Source organism: Gopherus evgoodei, chromosome 5 (assembly GCF_007399415.2).
Source record: "Gopherus evgoodei ecotype Sinaloan lineage chromosome 5, rGopEvg1_v1.p, whole genome shotgun sequence".
NCBI classification, from domain to species: Eukaryota; Metazoa; Chordata; order Testudines; family Testudinidae; genus Gopherus; species Gopherus evgoodei.
Genome location: NC_044326.1, coordinates 100,477,810 through 100,503,078, shown reverse-complemented (window position 1 = coordinate 100,503,078; position 25,269 = coordinate 100,477,810). Strand labels below are relative to the sequence as shown.

Sequence of the window (25,269 nt, the reverse complement as noted above, 5' to 3'; positions counted from 1 at the left end):
ATATTCTTGAGTACAAGCGCACCATTATTAGTTTTATATAGTACCATAAATGTGCATGTTGCTGTATAATAGGGGGATTGTGCCAAACAAATAGGTCCTTGAAGAGTTTACAATCTAAAGGCATGAACAGATATAGTACAGAATAAACACAGGATAAAGTTTGGTCATTAGAGATATCTCATCCAATTTTTTCCATGATTCACAACCTAGTGTCTTCAAAGGAGATAATGTATGCAAAGTAATAAATAGAATGGAGTATCTTTATTCCATCATCCCTTGGTTTCATTAGACAGCTGAAACAAACTGTGTCCCTATGCCCAACAATACATCACCTGGCCTTTTAAAATCATTTCTGAATATAGTATGTTATGTTTGAAGACAGATCAATGCATCATGAAGGGATTAAAATTTTTTTTTTATAATATTTAATTGAAGATCATCTCACAATTGAACTAAACTGTCCAGAATTAGCCAGCACTTTCAGAAGCAACAGCTCCAGTTTGTCATTTAGCAATAGCTGCTGCTGCTGCAGAATATCTGTTTTCAAAAAGGAAGAGGTAAAAATGGAGACTTTTAAAAATATATTTCAACAAGGGAGGAGAACCTCCTGGAAATAAGGGGCCTCCCCAAAAGGAAGTGGGATTTATGTAATTGTGAGGAATGATAATTTATAAAAGTATTTCATACTAACTGCAATTAGGATTTCTAATTTAAAAGCATCACCTTCAACACACACAGAAACTTACAATCGAAATATTTGCTTATCCTGAAGTAAACAATTTCTTGGATATTCTCAATTTCTGCATCATTAAGCATTAGCTTAATGGACTTCTAGTCAATTTCATGGTTGAGACCATCACAGGCCTAATGGCTGTAGGGTAGGTAAGTACAGAGTACCTGTGATAAATGTATCACATGCATACCGATTTCAAAAGGCTTCCTGTATCTGCCCATTCCTGCACAAACCAATTTTTCGTGTATGCTACCTACACAAAATATAGTAAAATAACACTTCTTAATAATATTATGGAAAGGCAGCAACCTCTCAGTTTTAATGGTTTCACCTTTCTATCATAAAGAGAAGTGTTGCTATCCACCAGAAATATTCAGGAAAAGTTCTTTAGACTACAAGTTGGCTTGCAAGGTGCTGGTCAGGTGGGGATGTTTGTTACATTTAACTTGGTTAAGACAATATGGATATATGAAAGTTAACTGTCACTGTTTATCCCCCTTGGCAAATTCTTAATGTTTTGTCACAGTCTCCATCATGGTGATCACAAAGTAGAAACTTTACACTCTTTTTTTACACTCTTTAGATTTTAGCACATACCTTTCAGCATTTTTAAGAGAGAGGTCATCACATTTTGAAAGTTGTTCATGTGTGAAATAGAAACATCGGTGTGCTCTTTCATCATCTTCCAAACATCTTCGGTGCTCCATAAATTCTGCCATAAAAGTAATATTTGTAGAAGATTGGTTGGGACATTATAAGTTGGTATTTGTGTTTAGAGCTGTGACAGAGCTTGCAAGGCAGATTTTAAAAACCAAACAGCTAGCTTTTTATTGTAAAGCTGATTTTTTTTTTTTAATCAGCCATCCTGGTAACTGCAAAAACTCAAACTATCCATCTGCAATTTCTCATGAGACCTCTGCCAGGTGAGACTCAACCCAGAGGTAAATTGGACATGTTAGAGCCTCAGCTGGTGTAAATCAGAATAGCTCTATTGACTTTAGTTGAGCGGTGCTGATTTACAGTAGTGGAGGATTGGCCTGATGTTTTTCAAATGTTTACATAAAAATAATCTCACAGTCTAATGTACATTTACTCAGTCTGCCCAAGAAAAATGAGGCTTTTATTTCACTATCTCAATTTGGAAATACAGTAGAATCCACATCTGTTACTTAACAAACAGATTATCTTTATAAAAACCCAAGTTTACTGCTCTGTAATCTCTGCCGATAATGAAATTCTTTTATTCAAATATTTTAGAGATTGTGTCTCTTAAGACATAAATATGTGATGACTTTTTGAAAAATTAAAAAAAAATGGATTTTTTCTGTGAAGAAAACTAATCAGAAGCTGTCCATTTAACCCTAATAATTTCATATATTGTTGCCTGTCATTCAGGAGTAACCTTTTAACTTGAGCTCCTGCTGCTTTCAAGGGTCTTAATTGTTACTGATATCTCTATAAATCATGACTTTTGGTTTTAGACCTCAATCAAGTATCTGGGAAATGGGGAAAAGCAGCAGGTGCTCCCCTTTCCCTTCATTCTTTGAGGAGCTTAATAACTTCATTCAAACTTTCCAGCCTTTGACTCAACTGGCTCTGCTAACTAGGCTTGGAACGTAGACCATACTGTGAAGTTATGCAGTGTTGGTGTTAAGATCACATGCGGTGTTAATGTTACAAAGAAATTTTTTTGGGTGGAAAAAACCATATAATTAATGAACAACTTCTTTGTTCCGTAAGAATGGTGTGCATGTTTCTAGCAACATATAAGTGGAAACAGTGCTAATTATGTTTAATGATGGCAATAAAACAGAAAGCTTCAGACCTATAAGAACTGGAGGTGTAAGTTTAAACTAGTGTCTGCCTTTCAACCAGGCTGTATCATGTATTTGTCTGCATGGCAGATCACATTTGTCAAAACAGAAAATTAAATAAACTACTGGAGTAACTGAGTCAAATTCTGAGATCCTAAATCAGTTTTTACTAGGGCAAACGCCAAATGGTCTTATGGGCATAAAAGAACTGAATATACAACGAATAAGAATCTCAAGATGTACCCTTTTGTGTGTTACTAGAATATATAAAATATATCCTTACTTAAATTGTAGGTAACAAAATAAGAAGTGTAATACTATAAAATAATTGTGTAAATACAAAAGTCATTTAGCCTCACAAAATTCTGCTTTTTCTGGGCAAATTCTGATTTTAAGGTGTGAGTAGTATATTACTAGTTTTTTTTCATAGCAGTCATGGCAATAGAGGTTGAATAGAATATGTTCCTATGCTCATAAGTTTTCATGACAGTTCTGCAAGGCTGGAGTTATTGTATGATTTATTTAATCTTTCTGTTAATTACAGACTATAACTGTTTTTATGCAGATTTAGTGTCACTAAATAAAATGAGACTGTGCTTTATTTTACCTTCTCTTGAACTGTTGGTCTTTATCTTGTTTTGGTTTATTTTAGGGCTAAAACTTATACAACTTACACAAATAATTCCATCGGTCGTATGATTGTAAAGCATTGTGAAAACGTATGCTGCTATATAATATTGAATAGCTGAAACAAAGGCCAAGCTCATATCTGGTACAGTTACCACCACTGAAGTAAATGGGGTTACACCTGAATAGGCAGATTTAGATTAAATAGGCAAAGTTCTGTTGTGGTTTCTCTATTTGAATATTCTGTAGGAAGTGATTTCATCTGATTATCAAAACCATGTCACCAAACAGTGTCACAACTGAGTCCCAGTTCCACAAATGGATTTTGGTACCTAAAACCCACTCTAGATGCAATTGAGATACTGAACTCCCCCTACTAAGCTCTCACCTAACCTGGAGGTGCCTATATTTTCACCTACGTGTCTTAAGTTTCTGCTACTGGGCATGCATACTTTTGTCTCAGCTAGGGTAGCTGGGCACCAGGTGAAAGTAAGGGTTGCACATCATTGGGGATTTTTAAGAGCAGATTGGACAAACACCTGTCAGGGATGGTCTAGATTAATACTTAGTCCTGCCTTGAATGCAAGGGACTGGACTAGATGATCTCTTGAGATCCCTTCCACTTCTGTGATTCTATTCTATCTCGCCTGTGGGTCCAATCTGGTAGGTGTTTTGTTTGTTTGTTTGTTTGTTTTAAATAGATTCATATAGCCTAGGGCCATAAGAAACCACTGTAATTATCTAGTTTGACTTTCTCTGTATAGCACAAGGCAAAATAATTTCTGGAGTGTATTTTTAGGAAAAAAAATCCGATCTTGATTTATTCAATGATGGAGAATCCACCACAGTCCTTGGTAAATTGTTCCAATTGTTCCAATGGCTAATTACCCTCACTGTTAAAAAAGTATACCATATTTCCGTCCTGAACTTGTCTAGCTTAAACATCCAGCCATTGGTTCATGATGTATGTTTCTCTGCTAGGTGGAAGAGCCCATCATTAAATAATTGTTCCCCAGGTAGGTTCTTTCAGAGTGTAATCAAGTCACCACTTGCATTACTATCTGTCAAACTAAAGGGTTAGAATTCCTTGAGTCTACCACTATAAGCGTACGTCCAGACTGCCCCGCCGTATCGGCGGGTTAAAATCGATTGCTCGGGGATCGATATATCACGTCTAATCTAGACGCGATATATCGATCCCCGAGCGCGCTTATATCGATTCCGGAATTCCATCAACCCCAACGGAGTTCCGGAATCGACACGGAGAGCCGAGGACATCGATCCCGCGCCGTCTGGACGGGTGAGTAATTCGATCTTAGATATTCGACTTCAGCTACGTTATTCACATAGCTGAAGTTGCGTATTTAAGATCGATTCCCCCCCCTAGTCTGGACAAGCCCTAAGACATATTTTCTAATCCTTTAATCATTCCGGTGGCTCTCCTCTGAACTCTCTCTAATTTATCAACATGTTTGAAGTGTAGACACCAGAACTGGACACAGTATTCCAGGAGAAGTTGCACCAGTGTCAGATGCAGAGGTAAAAAATAACTTATCTACTACTACTCAAGATTCTCTTATTTATGCATCCCAGGATGGCATTAGGTCTTTTGTCCACAGCATCACAGTGAGAGCTCATGGTCAGCTGATTATCTACTATGACCCCCAAATCTTTTTTCTTCCAGGTCAGATGTTAAATAGTATAAGGAAAAGAACAGATCTCTATGGACCCCACTGGAAATAGATCCATATGATGACAGTTCCCCACTTACAGTAAAATTTTGAGACCTGTTCATTAGCTAGTTTTTAATTCATTTAATAAGTGCCATGTTAATTTAACAAGTTCTAGTCTTTTAATAAAAATGTCATGCAATACAAAGTCAAAATCTTTAAAGAAGTCTAAGTATATCACATCAACACTATTACCTTTATCAGCCAAACTTGTAATCTCATCAAAAAAAGATATCAAGTTAGTTTGTCAGTATGTTGTTTCAATAAACCCATGTTGATTTGCATTAATTATGTTGCCCTTCTTTAATTCTCTATTGATCAAATCCATTATCTTGCCCAGGATCGATGTCAGACTGACAGGCCTATCAATACCTGGGTCATCCCACTTACCCTTTTAAAAAATTGGCATAACATTAGCTTTCTTCCAGTCTTCTGGAATTTCCCCAGAAAAATTCCAGGGAGTTCCTCAGCCAGCTCTTTTACAAGTCTTGGATACTAGTTATCTGGATGCTGATTTAAAAATGTCTAACTTTAGTAGCTTCTGTTTAACATCCCCCAGAGATACTAGTGAAGTGGAAAGGGAGATATCATATGTTTGTCCCCCAAATACAGAACAGAAACGGTTACTGAATACATCTGCCATTTCCATCCACTAACAGACCAATATCAATTGTCAGGATTCTTTTTTATATATATATATTTAAAACAACCTCTTTCTTATGTTCCATAACTCTGCTAGCTATAGAGTGTCCCTTGGCTTCCTTCATCAGATTTCTACAGTTCCTATCTTTTGATTTATATTCATTACTATCAAATTCCCCTTTCTTCCATTTGTTATATATTATTTTTTATACCTGCCTTCACTTCCCCTGTAAACCAGGTTGTTTTTTAATCCAGCATGGCCTTTTTCCCTCAGTTATGGGCTTTGGGGGCATCTAATAAGGTATTCTTAAATGGTACCCTATTAGCAATCATATTTTTCTGATTAAATTCTTCCTCCCACCTGATTTGACTTATAATTATTCTCAGTCTTATGAAATTAGCCCTCTTAAAGCACCAAGTATATATGTAGGTAACTGGTCTGGACATTATTTTGCCTATACATTATAAATGTGATCAAGTCATGATAACTTGTACTTAAGCTACCATAAACTTTTAGTTGTGTAATCAATTGTTCTTTATATTTTAGAACAAGGTCTCATATAGAGTTTCTCTGTGTTGGATGCAACACATTTTGAGTTAGGACATTTTCATTTATTATGTTTGGATATTCCAAAAAAAATTTTATAGTGGCTGCATGAAACCTCCAGCATATGTCTCTCAAATTGAAGTTCCCCCTGATCACACAGGATTTCTTTTCCCTACACGTTATAGATAAGGCATTGTGACAGACCCAGGCCAGTGGGGTACAGAAGTCTGTTAGAGGGCAAATATACTGGTCACTGGATGAGTAGTTTTTTGTTTTGCACTAGAGTAATCAGGAACCTGCTAGAACCAATTAAGGCAGACAGGCTGATTAGAACACCTGCAGCCAGTCAAGGCAGGCTAATCAGAGCACCTGGGTTTAAAAAGGAGCTCACTCCAGTCAGGCGAGGAGGAGCCAAAGGAGAGGAAGTGCGTGTGAGGAGCTGGGAGCAAGAGGTGCAAGGAGCTGAGAGTGAGAGGGTGAGCTGCTGGAGAACTAAGGACTACAAGCGTTATCAGATACCATGAGGAAGGTCCTGTGATGAGGAGAAAGAAGGTGTTTAGAGGAGGGCATGGGGAAGTAGCCCAGGGAGTTGTAGCTGTCATGCAGCTGTTACAGGAGGCACTATAGACAGCTGCAATCCACGGGGCCCTGGGCTGGAGCCCGGAGTAGAGGGCGGGCCTGGGCTCCCCCCAAGCCTCCCAACTCCTGATCAGACATAGGAAAAGTTGACCCAGACTGTGGGGAAGATCACTGAGGTGAGCAAATCTGCCAAATAAGCACAGGACCTACCAAGGTAAAGGAGGAACTTTTGTCACAGCATGTAAACTGGCAGTCATCCTGTTCCCTAGGTCGTCTGTAACAGACACCAGTTAGTACCCCACATTGTACTTTTTCTGTTAAGACATTGATCCATAAGCATTCAGGGAGTCAGGCAACGTAGGTTCTATAACAAACTGTGCTGAAGACTTTTTGTGACACTGGGGATGCAGCCTAATTTCTCCAGGTCTCATTGACTCATCTAAATTATCATCCTAATAGTAATCTTAATATTGTGAACATAAATTTATTAATGTTTGAAATGTTCATTGAGAATTTTTGATGGAAGGCATTATATAAATGCAAAAATTCTGAGATTACTCTTAACTTCTGATGCATACTATAATAAATAGTTATTATTCAATCAATATTTTTACGTTTACATAAGTGTTTTGTGTATTTCCATGTATGTCTGACTCTATCTCTTCAGTCACAGAACATTTTAAAACAAAGTATTCCCCATGTCCACGTCCCATCAAGTTATATGAAGTTAAAAAAAGACAGCAGTTTAAAATATACTAACATATATATCTCAGAGACGCAAGTGGCCTATGGTCAAAAGTTCTGTATAAAGCTGTGTGTCAACTTCCTTGCCAGCATTAACATTAACTAGTATAGGGTTTTTTAAAAAATCCTCAAAATTCGTTTGTTATAGTAGTTCTTCAATTACAGTTCTTTTCTTTCAAATGTTGACAGTAATTTGAAATTTGCTGCTGCTGGTTCATGACTGCCCCAAAAGGCGATAGTGGCTATTATATTTCACAGTTGACATGACATTTTTAGATAGGAAATTTCTACTTTATGTTGAGAACGGTATGGATTGCAGCCTACCCTTTAACCTTGTCCACATACTACATAATATAGTACCATGTATCAGTTTACTGTAAAAAATTCAGTTTTGTTGTAAAAGTAATTTCAGTTCTTTATATTTTATATACTTCATTCTTTGTTTCATTAGTATGTTCAGGTTCTTATAGTGCTCCTTTCAGCATCCATGCACAGCATCTGGTGTGTGGGTATGCTCCTTCCTGTGGCAAGTTTGACTGTCCCCTGACACAGCGATTGCCCCTCAGAAGATGGCAGAGTTGGAGAAGTGAAGCAGAAGTAGGTGGGCTTGTGACTGGGGAGTCTGATGATTTATCTGTATTCTCATCTTGTCTGCAGTAAAACTGCTGGGGAAAACCGCCTGAGGCTGCATCAACTCCCACTGAACTGTGGAACTGCCCTTTGTAATCTAATCCTGACAGTGCCACTCTGGAGCTCCACTGCAAGTGTACTAGAAGAGTGTCAAGTGCAGAGGCACAGACAGCTCCTCCACACAATTGACTCTGGCTTCTCCAGGATGCAAGGTTCTGTGGGCAGAACATCTTCTCATTCTGCAGAGGATGGGAGCATATCCCACCTCCATTGCCCAGCAGAAAAGTTCCTAGCAGATTCTGGGTTCCTCTCTCCTATCTAGGGATGTACAAGGTTCACAGGTTAACCGGAAAGCATTAGTCTTACCCGTTAACCCACCCTAACTGTTAAACCCGGGCTGGCAGGCTGGCCGGTCCCAGCCACCCCTACTGACTGGAGCGGGCTTAGCTGCACCACCCGGCTGAAGGGGCCCCAGCCACGCCAGCGGATTGGCCCCAGCCCCAACAGTGCCGGCCCCAGCTGGAGGGGCCCCAGCCATGCCAGTGGATCAGGTCCAGCTGTGCTGCCCAGTGGGATCAGCCCCAACTGCTTAATCAGTTAACCATTTAAACAATATATTTTAAATCGTTTAAACGGTTAACTTTTTAAACAGTATTTACATCCCTACACCTATCCAGATTACATCTGCTTCCTGCTGACTGAGGGATCCCTTAAGGAGCTGGTTTTTATTCACACCAGTTTCTCTTGTATACTTTCAAAGGAGAAAACGGCAAGCTTAGATGTTTTTGCAATATAAAGTCAAGTCCTTGGTCAACGTGGTATGCAGGCTTTTTCTTTTTCTTTCATCACTTGATCTTTTCCTTTCTTCTGCTTATTCTCTCCTGCTAGTTTCCTTCTCCATGTGACCCTCTTTATCTTATCTGTTCACATATATTGTATTGGTCTCTGGCTCTTCCTCTCCTCCCCACTTTCTAAATTATACTCCGATCTCAGTTGCACCTGTGTAAATCCAGAGCAACTCCACTGACTTTAATCTGCCCCATAGCTCATTATTTTTAATTTCCTCTCTACCATAAGAAGGTATTTTTTAAATCCCCATGGCAATAATTTTGCTGCGATCCTCTGTTTGACTCCTACTAGATTCACCCTATTGTTTGTGCAATCTTTACTTCACTACTGGAGTGAACTTGTCCTACTACCCAGTGGTAATGTATGATCTAATTAGTGTGAAATCATACTTGTGAATTTAATTGGTTGATTTATTTAATTTACAAGTGTGACATTTCCATTCTTGAATTGCAAGGGGTTTTTCTGTGTGGATTTTTGTCTTTGGCGTGGACTGCAATGTGCTCACCTTCACAATCCATATGTTATTAAATGGCAATACACCTCATTTAATGAAATGCAAAGTTATAAACTAGATGGTTCCCAAATGCATAAAGTCCCAGTGTTTTACCCTCAAAACAAGAAAGTGTTTGCCAGGTATTTGTATCAGGACCCTTTTTTTCTTTTTCTTTTTTTTTTTACGAGAACTAATGCCAGCTACAGGAGAATTCATATGTGTTCATAAAGAAATCACCACATTTATCTAGGGAATGAGCTGTGTCTTACAAGATCAAATTAGTGTGATGCTTTCAAAGTTTCACAGTGGAGGTGAGACTGCCATTGGCTAAAAGCCAGATTTTATGGGTGTGCAATGGAAAGCAAAGTGCACAGAGGGGGTCTCTCCCAAAGAGATAAGCAGACTTACAGCATATGTGCTCAGTGGAATGCAGGGACTGTTTTCTCCCTCCCTTTCTGGGGGCACAAAAGTGTACCAAAGAGGCATGGAGGAAGTTGGATCATACATCTGTTGTCCTGTACAACCTGCTAGTTTGACATGTAGTAAACCAGTCCCTGTGCATACCCAATAGCTCAAAAGGCACTCACTGAAGTGGAATACCCCTTAGTGCTTCCTCTGGGCAGTGCAGGTCCTGGTTACCCTTACCCAAGGCCGCAACACAAGCTGTCCCTAAATGATTGACAGAAGCACAGTCTGACCCATAACCTGCATTATAGACAACACTAATGCATCATGTCAGCAGAAGTTCTTATTCATGTGCAGAAAAATAAGTCACAATTCTTTCCAAGCTTTCTCTTTATTTTGGAGGGCAAACAAGCTTTGCCAAGCCAATACCTAACACTGCTTACTCTCCCCTCCACACTGATTTAGTTGTGCTGGCTGACATGCTGTGTAGTGGGAAAGAACAAAGGCTCTGTCCAGTCCCTACTCCTTTATGCCAACTCCTCCCCACCTGTGCAGAAGGGGCATAGCTTCTCCATAGTAGTTCTGTCCTGTACACAGAATGGAATTGAAGAAGTGCCTTAAACTCCCTTAATTCCCTACATGTGCACATAAATGGGTCCCAACAGAGTCTTTAGTAATTTGTTTAACACTTAGCATATATTTTTGCAAATTATGAGGGTCCAAATTGAGGTGTTATGGATGGTGGAGGTCATGTGGGGTGAGTGACTGATAAAGGTTATAAAACTGGGATCTGGCTTCATCCCTTTACTGATCATTTCTAGACTTCTCAACTTTTGTTTTAAGATGAAGAACTTGTTTAAAGCAAGAGTAAATATTTTGGGGTGCTAGCTGGACTCTGGTGAAACACACTTTCAACCTTAACTATTTGGGGGGGGAAAGGGTTGTTTTTTTCTTTAAGAATATAAACTAAACTGCATTTTTTTCCTTTAACAATACTGATGAAATATTCTGCATTTCATTATGTTTCTGATGGAGAAGAAAATAAACCCATTTGTGACATTTAGTTAACTTTTTTATTCCTTGTACTGTTCATTTTACTTGGATCTTTATCTTTCATATGCTGGTAAATGGGATTATTTCTGTTCCCCATGTATATATCATTGTTCTTGTTTTGGTGTGTCTTGAAGTCCATATGCCATAGCTTTCTTAAATGTCTCTATTTGTCTTTTACATTCTTTAACTCAGTCTTTAACTCCTCAGTTATATCTGAGACTGTACCTTCCTAAAAAGAGCTGTAAATTATGTAGCACTTAAATCTATACTCAAAGAGTATGGATTTCAGGAAAAGCTAGAAGGCAGCACAACTTTTTTTTTTTACCTCTCAAAAATACTTACTCAGTTGTTTAAAAAGTTAGAACAGAATAAGCTCACAAAGCCCAACTCTTTATTATGTCGCCACACACTCAGGGAGCTTTCAAAAGCATTTCAGTGTCAAGAATGGAGCTAACTTCATCTTGTCCTCACTACTGGCTGTTCTTGCAGGGCTTGGCTGGTTTCCAGCTTTGCCTGTTGTTCATACATAATTTCTTTGCTGGTAAGGAACACACTCAAGTCCCAGGAACACATGCTGCTGAATGCTAGGAGATATTTTGTGGTTTAAGATTAATAGAAGTAATCGCCTTCGTTTGAGAAATAAAGTCAGCCATGACTGCATACATGTAACATGCATGAGTAATAGATAATTTGTAGTTGGAACAGCCTTAATTGTTGGCTTTTACTTGCCCTTTCCAAAATGAAGTTGAAATGGGGCTTAGATATGTTTGACACCTCTCCCCCTCCCCCACATGCCTCAGGGTACTTAATACAACATCACAATAAATCTTTGCATGAACTGAATTGACAGAGTATCTAAACACATAAATAACTTCGTTTAAATCAGGGAAGCTTGGCCAGCGCAGAGTGTATTGTTGTTTGGAATTTCAGACAGGAGGTATACACTGGAACTGAACAGTTTGGATGAATCCCTGAATCTAATGATTATTTCATTAACCAGTGTTGTCAGAAGACATTTTTGTCTGCTTCTAAGAATATTTATGGTTTGCATTCTAGGATTAAATGGTACAAATAATGGCATCTAAAGTTAATGTCTGTATATAGTGTGATGTTTATTCATCTGTTTCCATGAACTTCTACAGGGATTAAATTGATCAGTCACATATTCAATGACTAATATCTTGGCTTCAAAATGTCATTGATTTCAATAAATACTTAGTCCAAGAACTGATGGATTCCTAACAATATGAGCAGATAAATCATATTGCAAGTTTTTACTAAAAATAATACTTGCAAACCTCTCATCAGAACCTTTATTTTTTCTTACACTGGTATCATCTGGACAATGTCTTCACTTTGCAAAAAGTTTGGTGTGTCCACAGTAGGTAACACATTTCCAGACAACGCCTTATTGTCTGCATAAGCAAGCGTATGCTGGACTCAAAGACCTTGCATACCTACTTGGGATCGAGATTAAATTACTAACCTTTTTGGCATTTTAATGTAAAATGTTCTTTATTATGGCCTTCTCATAGCTGAAGTATGAGTCACTTACAAACCATAATAGATTTTGGCTCTGCTGCATGATGAAGTGTTCTGGATGTAGTGAAACATTTAATCCAGACTCCAGGCAGAGTAATTCCCAGTGGCTACCTAAAAAGAAAAGAAAAGAAGAGAAGCAAATTATGGCACCTTCTCTTCACAGTATTAAGATTATTATTGGTTAGAAACAGAGATTATTTAAAAGTACAAGAAAAAATGACTGCTTTTCTTTTTAACTATTGAATGGCAATGAAGGTGATTATAATTATAATTTTTATGACTTCTTGTGACCAGTCAGTTAAACCTATGGGTTTGGAAAGCAATGCGATCTGTGGTGGTTTTTTAGAAAATATTGTTTCTTCCTACAAATGATGCAACTGTAGAATGTCAAATTGCCTTACTAAAATGGTATTTTACTGTATAAAAGTGTAAAGAAAAAAACAATGTTGTGGGGTTAAGGGAAAAACCCATCCAAAACACTAAAATTAAGGCCCAAGGATAGAATCTACTACACAACATGTTATTTTTTTTTAAACTTCTGAATCACATGAAGTGTGATATTGTGCCAGTTATTTCCTGGGGGAGATGCACTCTGTTGAGAGAACATTGAATCATATAATTTCTACAGCTTTAAGGACTGAGGATCAAAGGCAGTGTGTGCCTTCTCAATAGGAGGAAAAACATGTCATAAACTGGACAATTATCCAGCCACTTATCTTTTTGTTTTGTGATTATTTGCAACAGTAAGTGAGCTATAACTGCTAACATCCTGCAAGACCAGAAAGGAGGATAAAATTTGCAAAGGTACCTGGCAAATTAGGAGTCTGAGTCCCATTGACTTTCAGTGAGATTTAGGCACTTAAGGCTGGATCTACCAGTGAATTGTCTAACGGTGGGGCTATGGAATATTCTGATGGGGATCATCCTCATGTTGTTTGACTCTAATTAAATAATTACATGATTAAATATTATTTGGGCCAGAAAAGAGTTAGCATTACTATATTACAGGCCAGTAATTAGGGCACTCAACCGAAAAGTGGCTGATCCATGTTCCCTTGAAATCCACCTGCTTATCCCTTGAACATGGATCAGCCACTTTTCAGTTGAGTGCCCTAACTACTGGCCTATGATATAGTTTCTTCCACAGCACATCATCAACCAGTGTATTAACCTTTCACCACTGCTTACAAGTGGATTCTTTTATGTCTAAAAAAAGCCTGCTGGCCCATAGCAGAATAATCTGATGTGAATCTTAATGCTCTGCCTAGGACTTCGTGTTGTATGGAAAAGTGAATATTCAGATATGTTAATCAACTCATATCTGTCTTTATTAGAATATAAACGGTTACCTTGTTCCCAGGCATATTATGATAAGCAGGTGGACTTCCCACTCTGTTCTGAAGATTGTAAACATAAACTTGACCTGCAGCTCATGTACCACCTTCGTAGGCTCTGGCATAATTGATAATTAAAATAATAAACATAAAGCTATATTTTTCTCTCTCCAAACTTGGCTGTTCCTAGGATTTTCCATACTGGTTCTCTGATGCAGACCCTAGTTATCTCTGCATCTGAGAAATTCTCTGACTCCCCCCTTAATACCTGCGTGGAGCTATCAAGATGCACCTGCTACTTCTCTCCAGCATCTCGATGCTATGTCAATGTCATATTTGTGACATCACAGTTTAGTGGAAATGCATACGCTCTGATTCTGCAGATACTTAGCATGTGTGTAACTTCACGCAGGTGAGTAGTCTCTCAGATTACTTGTGAATAAAGTTACACATATGCATAAGTATTTGCAGTATTGGGCAACCATAGTTAGTTGCAAGTACAAAAATGCCAAAGAGATGGAGATAGGAAGGAAATAAATATCCCTGGCCAAATTCTGCTCTCAGTCAGATCAGTGTAATGGAACAAAGTTTAGCCTTCTGTTTTCTGATTTAACATTTCTATGGGTATTTGAAGACTGGAAATATCCTTACTTCTTGTCATACTGAAACTTTTTTCAGATTATGGGCCAGAACTGTCTCCTATATAGAAAGGAGAAAAGGCTTGAGTGTTCTGTCATACATTATAAAACTCTAGGCATAAACAAGAGCCCTCTGCTAACAATTACAGCAGTGTGTGATATACTATCTTTAGATTAGATGGTATCTCATGAGACTTCAACAGAATATGACTTCAGCAAATGGAAAAAAGAAAGCATGACGCAACAATATATAAATGAAAAGAAAAGAAAATCAGTTGCGTTTCCACAAATTAGCTTTCCTCTATGTTTGATCAATTATAAAAGAAGAAATGTTAAACACATAACAAGACATTTGGGGGTTCCTTTCTTCTTAGATCATACTCTCTCCAAAGGTTCTGATCAAGAACACAAATGGACATGGTGATTGATAGGGAGGGTTATTGCATATTTTTTCTGCTGCCAAGCATACTATAGTTGCTGCCACATGAGCTAGTTCAGCATTTTTGTGGCATTTTTGTTTCCTAGTTTTCATTGGACAATTGGAAAGTTTGGTGGGAAAAAATGTATTGTTTCTCACTTTGTACCTTTTAAATCTCTTCTCTCACCTCTAAATACAATTTACTAAATAATGGGCCTATGGAGACTTAAACACACTGGACCATATTCCATCCAAATCCAGTCTACGTAAGGGTAGAATCTGGCACATTTCCTCCAAATGCAATTGGATGAAAGCGTCTCTGCTTTACTTTACATACCTTTGTAGCTCATAAACCCCGTAGGTTAGGTCACTAAAATAATTTTATCCCAGAACTGAAATGACTCATTTTATGTCAAGCATGGAATTTGTCTAGCTCATTCAGCAGTAATTGTCTAGGGTTTTGTTTGTTGCTGAAGGTGGAGGCTCTTTTGACTAAAAATGTAAAACCTGACTCTCCAGCAGCCATTTAATAATTGAGTAGATTATATCATGGAGATATGGGGACAGGATAGTTGAGTATATATAACGTATATAAATTGGACACTCATCTTTTTCAGTTAACGTTGTCTGGCTTTTGTCTGGTAAGCCACTTTAGTTAACACTTTTCATGTCCCTTACAAATAATGTTTAAAAAATTGCATGAAGAATAAAGCTACTCAGGGCTTTATCCTGCAAGATCTCTTTATGTGGGACTGCCTTTGAATAAAGTTGGAGTGCCTCTTGTGGAAGCCTGGTAGGATCAGTGCCAGAGGGACAAAATAAAATGCTTTAGGCCTTGTCTACACTACAAAGTTGCAGCGCTGGTGAGGGGGTTACAGCGCTGCAACTTAGGATGTGTACACACCTGCAGGGCATTACCAGCACTGCAACTCCCTGTTTGCAGCGCTGGCCGTACACCCGGTCGTGCCTCGGGTGTAGAGGATCCAGCACTGGTCATCAGGTGTAGACACTCACCAGCATTTTTGTTGACCTCCGTGGAATAAGCAGATATCCCAGCATACCTGAGGAAGCCTCTCTGGTAATTAAGCAAACTCCACTGCCCTCCAAGCAGGTCTCCTTCCCCGCGGTGTGCTCTGGCGTTCCCCGACCCCCCCTCCAAGCAGGTCTCCTTCCCCGCGGTGTGCTCTGGCGTTCCCCGACCCCCCCCCTCCAAGCAGGTCTCCTTCCCCGCGGTTTGCTCTGGCGTTCCCCGACCCCCCCTCCAAGCAGGTCTCCTTCCCCGCAGTTTGCTCTGGCGTTCTCCGACCCCCCCCTCCAAGCAGGTCTCCTTCCCCGCGGTGTGCTCTGGCATTCCCCGACCCCCCCTCCAAGCAGGTATCCAGCCCCGCGGTGTGCTCTGGCATTCCCCGATCCCCCCTCCAAGCAGGTATCCAGCCCCGCGGTGTACTCTGGCGTTCCCCGACCCCCCCTCCAAGCAGGTCTCCTTCCCCGCGGTGTGCAACAGCGCTGCAGCGTGGCCACATCTAACACCACTTGCAGCGCTGGTTGCTGTAAGTGTGGCCACTCTGCAGCCCTGGCCCTATACAGCTGTACTAATACAGCTGTAACAACCAGCGCTGCAAAATTGTAGATGTAGACATACCCTTAGACTCTGATCCAATGCTGAGAACCATGTGAGCATGGGACGGTCCCTCACCCAGTTCATATTCTCTCTGCCTTTGCATGAATGTGCAGGAGGCTCAAGAAGACTGATCTTTCTATGTACCCAAGCAGAAAACTGAACAGCCTTGCCCCACCCCTTCTCTGAGGCCCTGTCCCCCGCTCACTCCATCCCCCTCCCTCTGTCACTCGCTCTCCCCCACCCTCGCTCATTTTCATCAGGTTGGGGCAGTGGGTTGGGGTACAAAGGGGGAGTGAGGCTGGGGTGTGGACTCTGGGAGATGAGAGGAGTGAGGTGCAGGAGGGGGCTCCAGGCTGTGGAAGGAGGTTGGGGTATGGGAAGGGGTATGAACTCTGGACTGGGGCCTGAAATGAGCGGTTCAAGGTACAGGATGGGGCTCTGGGCTGGAGGAAGGGGTTGGAATGTGGGAAAAATTGCAGGCTCTGTCTGGGAGAGTGGGCTCTGGGGTGGGGCTGGAAATGAGGGGTTTGGGGTACAGGAGGGAATGCAGGGTGCGGGATCTGGGAGGAAGTTTGGAATGCAGGAGGGTGTGCAGAGCACGAGATCCAGGCAGCATTCACCTCAGGTGGCTCCCAGAAACAGTGACATGTTTCACAGGTTCCTAGGCACAGGCATGGCCAGATGGCTGCCCTCACCTGCAGATGCTGCTCCTGCAGCTCCCATTGTCCGCAGTTTTCAGCCAATGGGAACTGCAGAGATGGCGCTTGGGGCGGGAACATGCATGGAGTCCCTGCGGCCAACACCTAGAAGCTAGAGGAAGATGCTGGCAGCTTCCTGGGAGCCATGCGGAGTCTGCCAGGAACCCTGCATGCTATGCTGCGGGCGACCAACTGGACTTTTAACAGCCTGGTCAGCAGTGCTGACCGGAGCCGCAAGGTCCCTTTTCAACTGGGCATTCTGACTGAAAACCGGACGCCTGGCAACTGTAATCTTCGTAGGAAAAAAAATGCCCTTTTATGAATAGAAAAGATGTGATGATTGTAGAGTAATATGGCAAAGAATATAGTTTACAGTTAAATGTGCACAAAACAAAAACTAGGCGGTATGCCAGGATTCTGGGAAGACATGCACCATTCCAGTGAATGACACAGTCATACAGCAAGTGAGACATTATTTCTGCTTCGGAAGCATCATTACAGAGGAAGTTAAAGCTTGCTATAGCCTTCACACTTGCAACTGGGAGCTTGGGAAGGAATGTGCTCTCCTGAGAAACAACACAGTTTAACCAGAAAAGCAGCATTTCATGCTTTGTTCTGAGTAAAGGCCTCATTCCAAACCACTGAATTTAATGGGAGTTTTGCTACTAACTTCAGTGAGTGCAGAATCAAGCCCTAACTGATTACTTATATAAATAGTGTCTGATTGATTGCTTTGTGAGTGTAAGCTCTCAGTTTGCTTATTTATTTGTAATTAGACTTGAAGCTGTTTGGTTGGAGAAAAGAACTCTTAATCTCATATTTGTATTTAAAAAAGAACAACAACAACAAAACAAAACAAGGAAAGTAAATTTGAACTGAATGCTGTTTTTACCTTATGCTAGCAAACTTAATGTTACTCATTCCCCCAGGGCATGATGTAATGTGGATTTGTTTATAGAAAAAAAAATAAGAGATTAATTTGAACAGTAAATAATAAACCTAACTAGTTCAAGTTAATTAATACTTCCCCTGCTTGGAAAATATCTAAGGCCATAGGTTGTCATAGAAATCAGATTGGCACAGAGATTTTGAGGATAAATGAAGGTTCTGCTGTAGGAGCACATTTCTTGCATTAGTGTAAGAATGTTACCAAGTCTTGAGTCTGAGGAAATTGTTAAGTACAAGTGTAGAGAGGGAAGTTTATCCTGTTATTTGAACTCAATAGTTTTGCTAACGGACTTTTTGTCATTATTGGTTTCTTTTCTAATAAATATGTTTTCTTAATCATGCAGCCCTTACTTATGTGCATAGTACCATTGAGTTCAATGGACTAAGTAAGTAAAAATATTTGCATGAGGCCCTAATTATGATATTGTCTTAAGAGCAGATATGTTGCATAATAAGAAAGCAAACCTCATTCTCCAATATTCTAAAGGCATACTTGAATTTTCAGTGTTTTGCAAGAAATGGCTATGAATTTGTGAGGAGAAAAGTGTTATGGAAAAGTAGAGTGATCAGGCTATTCTTTTTATCTCTGCCTATAGTAGATCTATTCAAGTTCTTAGTCAACTGACAATAACAAGTTTTGATTCTGGTATTATGACTCTGTATTGCAATCCTTGTACACTGAACCTCTTGTTGAAATAAATGGAATGCTAAGGTGTACAAGGCTTGACATGCTTTCCCCACTGAAACCAATGTTAGTTTTGCATAGACTTCAGCGGGACCAGGATTTCACTCAAAGATTCCAGAATTGGGATTTTATTTTGTTGTGAATAGGCAGCTTGTGACACAGGTAATCATGATAAAAATCAAATATTTGGGAAACCTGTGAGGTAGATTGTGAAACCTGGAAGGTCATTTTCAGCAAATGTAAGTTGGTGAATATCTAGGAAAGGGAAAGGTAGTTTATTAAGGAAGGATCTGTATTGGCTTTGATATTTGTTCTAGAATGGTATTTCCTCCCTGCCCTCCATCTCCTCAACAAATGTATAAATAATAAATATTGAAGTCGTTCACTGAACTAGCCATACCTCTTCAAACCAGGACAGTATAAAAAGTTGGTGGGCACAACTTCCCAATGAGCTTCTGCCCTCATACCTCAGCTTGTGAAAGTATTTAATCTATTAAATTAATTTTCTGTCTCCTAAATAGTTATTAATTTCCTGTAAGGTGGTCGCAGCTGTCCCTCTGTCCGTCTGGTAGGGAGGCCACACCCCTCACTACAAGTCCTCTGGAAGAGCCCAGTTTTGTGGGAATATGCATCAGGGGTCTCTGAAACCAGTACTGAGTCTAGGAACCCCGGTCCTCCAAGCAGAGAGGACACTAAACAGTTCGGGAGCTCTAGCCCACAGTCAGGGTAAAGCAGCAGTGTTCATAATCCTCAGCAGGCAACAAGTAGTTAGGTGCTCTGGCTGGTATTTAGGACAGAACAATAATGAGTCTATTAGCCAAGGCCTACAGTCAGGACAGTGCAGTAACAAGTCTATTATTACAGCCTTCAAACAGGATGGGGCAGAAAATGCAGGAAGCTCTGGCCTGTACTCAGGACAGAGCAATAATGAGCCTTTAAGCCCAGGCCCTCAAACAGGGCGGGGCAGCAAATAGTTGGGGACCCTGGCTCTGGCAGATCGCCAACAAACACAGGCCTCTTGGCCTGTGGTGGGGAGACTGCCACCCCCGGGGGTGAGGTCGTAGGGATAGGAGGACACAGGCCCACCTAACTCCACTGCGTCCCAGCCCAGGGCTCTAACAGTGGCAGAGTGGTCTGCCACTGGGTCAGCGGGGAAATCCAGCCACAACACAGCTCCCATGGCTACTTCCTACACACCCATTCGAGGCGGGGTACCTGGGTCCCAGGGTCATCATCCGTCTCGCTTGGGTAAACAGCTAATGGCAGCCCCAGCAACTCCTCGATGTCTCTGGCTACCAGCAGCTCTGGCAGTCCCTCCACATCTCGGGCGCTGCAGCAGTTGCTGTCGGGTCTGCGCTCCAGCAGCAGGTGAGGGACATCCTGCTCCTCTCCAGCTGAGCTGGAGGGCTGGCTTTTTATACTTCCAGTTCCTGTCCTGTCCTGTCCCACCGAGGGGGCTTGCAGTTATCCCAACGTCTGTCTCTGAGAGAAGCCACGCCCCCTCGCTATATTTCCCAATAGCTCCAAATAGAAGACTAAGTACTAGCTCTTAGGGACCAATACAAGAAGAAATACAATTTGAATGTATTTTTTATTAAATGGGCCCTAAGGTGTAGAACAAAGCAACTGACAGTTGGTGTTGTGGGGAGGGAGCGTGAGGAAAAAATAGTCTCTCTCCTCCTGAGCTATCTTGCTTCAGTAACATCAGTTTTAATGGACATATGCCAATGTTCTTTCAGTTTGCAATGCTGTGTGTAGACTATCTTTAATTCCTACTACAACTGTTTACAGGGCTGGCTAATTAGAAATACACTACCTGCAAATAAATCATAAAGATAGACCCAATATATCAGTCCTGGTTTAACACAGATAAATACATCAGAAAATTGCTATTACAAACACACCTAAAAATATCGCATTCTGATTATAATTCACTTTTTTTGTTTCATTGTGAGCTAGCTCTGTTCCTGCATTTTAAAAGGGATGTCAGTATGAAATATAGCTGTTCTATTTATTTGTTGCACTGAATTTTCAGGATAAGATCCAGAATGACCTATTGATCTTACATACCTTCTTTTTAATCATCCCGAATGCCAGTGAGCCAATTTGTCCTTGTATTAATTAACTTTGTACCCCACAATTCTAACTATTTGTGTTCCCTTCCACTGACTATTGCAATGGACCTCTGCAATGCAAAGTCATTAGCCGGAAGAAACCCAAAAGTTGACAAACATTACAAAGGACAATCACTCATTGTAAAAATGTGTTCTGGTGGTGAAATGTCACCTGCAGCCAAAACATTAGCTGTGCATGATTTTATATATATATATATATATAATAAATAAATTGAAAAGCTACACAGCTGCCGTACCTTCAAGCCGTAGGTGGTGAAATTTAATAGTTTCAGTAGAACAACAGCATGCTTTAACTGTGACAGTTCAAGGGCCAAGACTTGAGTGGCAGGTATAAAATATAACAATCCTTAATCTTCCATTTCTTACTAACTCCCATCTCATTCTGTGAGTAATTGTCACAATACTGCATCAGTCTCTTCGAAAATGAACCTCTCAGACAATTTAATTCTTTGAAAATGAATCTCTCTGGCTGTTTAATTAGAGTAATTGTTTGTGACACTATAATTAATGTTGGGTCAGCATATTACAGATTTATTACAAACTCTTATTTTCAGAGGTTTGAATCTGGCAACAAAAGCTTCCTGGTGGAGGTTTCACATATGAGATCTCATCCTGGGAGATATCTATGCACCGCTGGTAATAAATATACAAAGAAATTAAATATAATCTAATTAATTATGGCTTTCTGTAAAAGGCACTCAAAGCTGACAAGTCCAACATTTGACTTACACTTTTAACAATTGCTTTCCTACAATGTTCATGCAATGTTTATTATAGTAATACAAATGACTCAGTTCTCTTCTATAGTTACATACAAAAATGCCAGCAGCCCAGCAATCATGAACAACCCTACAATAACAAACCACTGTGTGCACAGATCTGAAAGCAAACAAATACTGGTGAATAAAATAATTTTTAAACTTCAGACTTTCTAAGAATTATTATAAACATGTTTGCAAGCAAGATTTTAAAAATTCTAAAGCATACATAAACAAGTGTTTAAAAACAAAAGTGGTTTGCTTATACAGGGCCTAGTATCCTTACTTCATTGACGCTAATGGGAACGGATTGCTCTCACCATCCTGTAGAATGAGGTCCTTAGATAGTTTTCTGATTTTTTCAAAAACCTACGGTTACTGTTTTGAAAACTGAAATTTGCCAGAGATGTATGAAAGCATGAAGGTATTTATGGGAGGAATGGACAAGTAGGCAGTTGAAATTGACATAGAGGTCAGGTTGGAGAGAGAAACAATAAGAAACAGGATCAGATAAATATAGATGAACTGAGCTGGGAAGACTCTTGTTCAGATTAAGTGACCTCAAGGCCACAGATAGAGACAGAGCATGGGGTAGATTAAGGAGCAGTGAAGCTCCCCAAAAGTGGGGAAGCCACCGGTGCCTGAATCATAGCCCTGCCCCGTCCCGACCCTTCCCCCAAGGTCCAGCCCCTGCATGGCCCCTTCCCCTGAGTTCCTGCCCCTGCACTTTCCCTTCCTCCAAGACTCCACTCCCCACTCACTCCCTACTGCCTCTCCCCCTGTCTCTTGCCCTTACAGCCAGTAAGCCTCCTTCTGGTGCCCCTGGGTATATTGGCACAGACTATTTATTCCTTACAGAAATGAAACTCCTACCATTGAGGTGCTCATTCTCCTGATCAAATAAAAGTGATTCTGCCCTCGATTGCCTTAGTGTTAGGTCATAGCAGAATATAAGAAAAAAATCTAGTAGTTTACTAGAGCTGGTAGAAACTACTGGCAGTGGAGCTCAAATGTCTGCACTGATTACACCCAGACCAGGTTAAGCCATATGTTCTCAATCAAGTGTGGGGAAATCCCTTGTGGGCAATGAGAAAGGGAGGTACTAAGGTACAATTATTATTCTATCTGTCAATCTGCATATCTGCTTTTTCTTTTAAGATATCCATTTCTTTGTTTCTCTTTCTATCTAGCTCACCTGTCTACCTTTCCCTGTTTGTAAAATAGACAACAAAGACAATCCTGCCCCAGCTACTCAGTTTTCTATTTGGTGGTCTTCAGATTCTGGTGACCGCTTAATGTTTTGAGCCCTGTGGGAAAGGAAGCATTTACTTTCACTATAGATATAAAACAGCTGTTGTCCTCTCTTCCTTTATTAGAACCTTAGCAAGCAGTACTCAATGAACAGTGAAAAAGCAAGCCCTAAAATTTTGAATTTCAGCATCAGCAATCCTGTGAGAACTAAACAATCTTACTTACATAGAACAATGAGTAAATAACCTTCTCCAATCTTTCAGACACTAGCATTAATATTTGTAAAGTATATAAACACAATGTATTAAAAGAATATTTGTTTAGATGTGACTAGGCAGGGATAAGGAATTTGTGTTTGCAGTTATCAGAGAATCTTGGATGGGGGGAGATGTGCAGAACAGAATGCTTTTTTATATAAAATGCAAGGGAATTTTTCCTCCCGCAGAACTGAGAGTTGCCAATATGTAAACATTTCAGGGGGAATTTTACACCACCTCATCTTTATGTCAGGCAGCATTTAATGGTTGAATGATCTTCTTCCCCAGGTCTTGGCAGCTGTCCTCCAAGGGCCAACATTGAAGATTACAATGACAGTTGATCAGTGGACCTAGTCCAATATAAACTAGACTAAGACTATTTAAAATCAATTGCTATCAACATGTCAAATGAACGTTGTTTATGTTAGAGGCTTTTCTATGAGGATTTCATAACAACATGGAATTTTAATAGCCTTAGGGGCTTTTCTGTTGTTGCTGTTGTTATTTGGGAATGTTCTTATTCATCTGTTTAGGCATAGTACCTGATTTTTTTCAAAGTTAGGTGATTTGCAACATTCATGTTTAATCAATGTCTGATGGATACAGCACTCATGAAACTTTTCTATTTTCTTGCATCCTAGGTGGAAATAACACTTCAAGATATCAATGACAACCCACCAGTATTCCCAACAGACATGCTTGATCTAACTGTAGAAGAGAATATAGGAGATGGATCTAAAATAATGCAGCTGACAGCCATGGATGCTGATGAGGTAAGAGAATGTTTCTTATTTGAACAAGCATATTAAATAATACCATTTTGTGAACATATTTTGACCTTATCTTGAACTGCTGTAATGAGAATTTCACCTGAGAAAGAAGTGCATTTTTCTACTACAGTCTTGCCCTTCTCCTGCCCCACAGTATATTCTGAAAGTATCATAGTTGTGAGTTACTCCCATGGAAAGATTGTTAGCCAAAGTCGCTGTCACCCCGGGGGCATTCACTGGCATGTGTGAAATGAGTGGATGCTCTCAATCCACCTTTTAATGAGCAGTTGTACAGATTAAAAAAATCACAACCCACAGTTTGGTACTAATTAGCATCCTTTTTGTCATTCTCAGCAAAGATGTTACACACCGACTTGACACAGAAACTGGACTCAGTCCTGAAAGTGCTCACTTTAGCTCATGGTCAAGGCTCTTTGGTGGGGAAATGTTTGAAACCATAATTTCAGATCCAAACAGCTTTGAATATGAAGATGTCCAAAATCCAAAGCCAGATCCAAAATTTACAGACTAATCACTGTGTCAGGCAAAGGTATTTTTAACCTGGGGAAGCTTTCACAGTGTTTGCCTACTCTCTGACTAGATCTAGCTACTGTCACTATTACGTGTTACCATGGGCTTTAATTTTATAAAAATAAAAGGGAAAAGAAAGAACTTTGAAAAATCCTATTGTGCATAATACTTTTCCTAGCATCCGGTGGTCAACCATACGGATTCAGTGCTATCAAGACATTACAACTGAACAGCCATTAAGAATATAATGGAAGCATTCCAGCTGAAAGGCTGACATAGTAATGATATTACAATATTGTTGAAAGTCTGTGTGTATGTGTAATTTCATTGATTTATTCATTTCTTTTGGGCGGGAAGTAATTTAAATATTAATTGTAATGTTTTGTTCATTTTAATTGACTTTCTATTGACTGTACAAAAGGTTACAATATCAATAGGTGTGTACTAGGCAAGTTGTATTACCAATAAACTATAAAATCAAATAATTAAAAACACCTTTCATTTAAATAAATAATGAGTCAACTCAACAGTAGTAAGGCTAATCCTGTAATTCTTTTAGTGTTAGCTTAGTGCAGGCTTCTATGACTGTTTTAATGATAATTTATCTAGTCCCTTCTATAAGCAAACTAATGGAACACCTCCACTATGAGTAAAGATGTGTGTATGTCTTCTTTCTTTCTTTCTTTCTTTCTTTCTTTCTTTCTTTCTTTCTTTCTTTCTTTCTTTCTTTTTCCAATTTGTTGGTTTCTCTTCCTAGCAACATCTCTTTTGTAGGAGCAAAGAGCAGGACTTTATGTCCCTGCATCTAATAGAAAGGATGTGTAAGTCAGTTATCCA

At 39.8% G+C, this 25,269-nt stretch overlaps 1 protein-coding gene across 2 annotated transcripts in view; it reads left to right on the top strand.

Annotated features, from left to right (window-relative positions):
* Positions 1-25,269, top strand: part of FAT4 (FAT atypical cadherin 4) — a 233,962-nt gene that overhangs the window by 89,808 nt on the left and 118,885 nt on the right. For both annotated transcript variants that reach the window (XM_030564254.1, XM_030564255.1), the window contains exon 2: positions 23,773-23,904. In XM_030564254.1, coding sequence (XP_030420114.1) covers positions 23,773-23,904 — 132 coding nt within the window. The remainder of the gene's footprint in view (positions 1-23,772; positions 23,905-25,269) is intronic.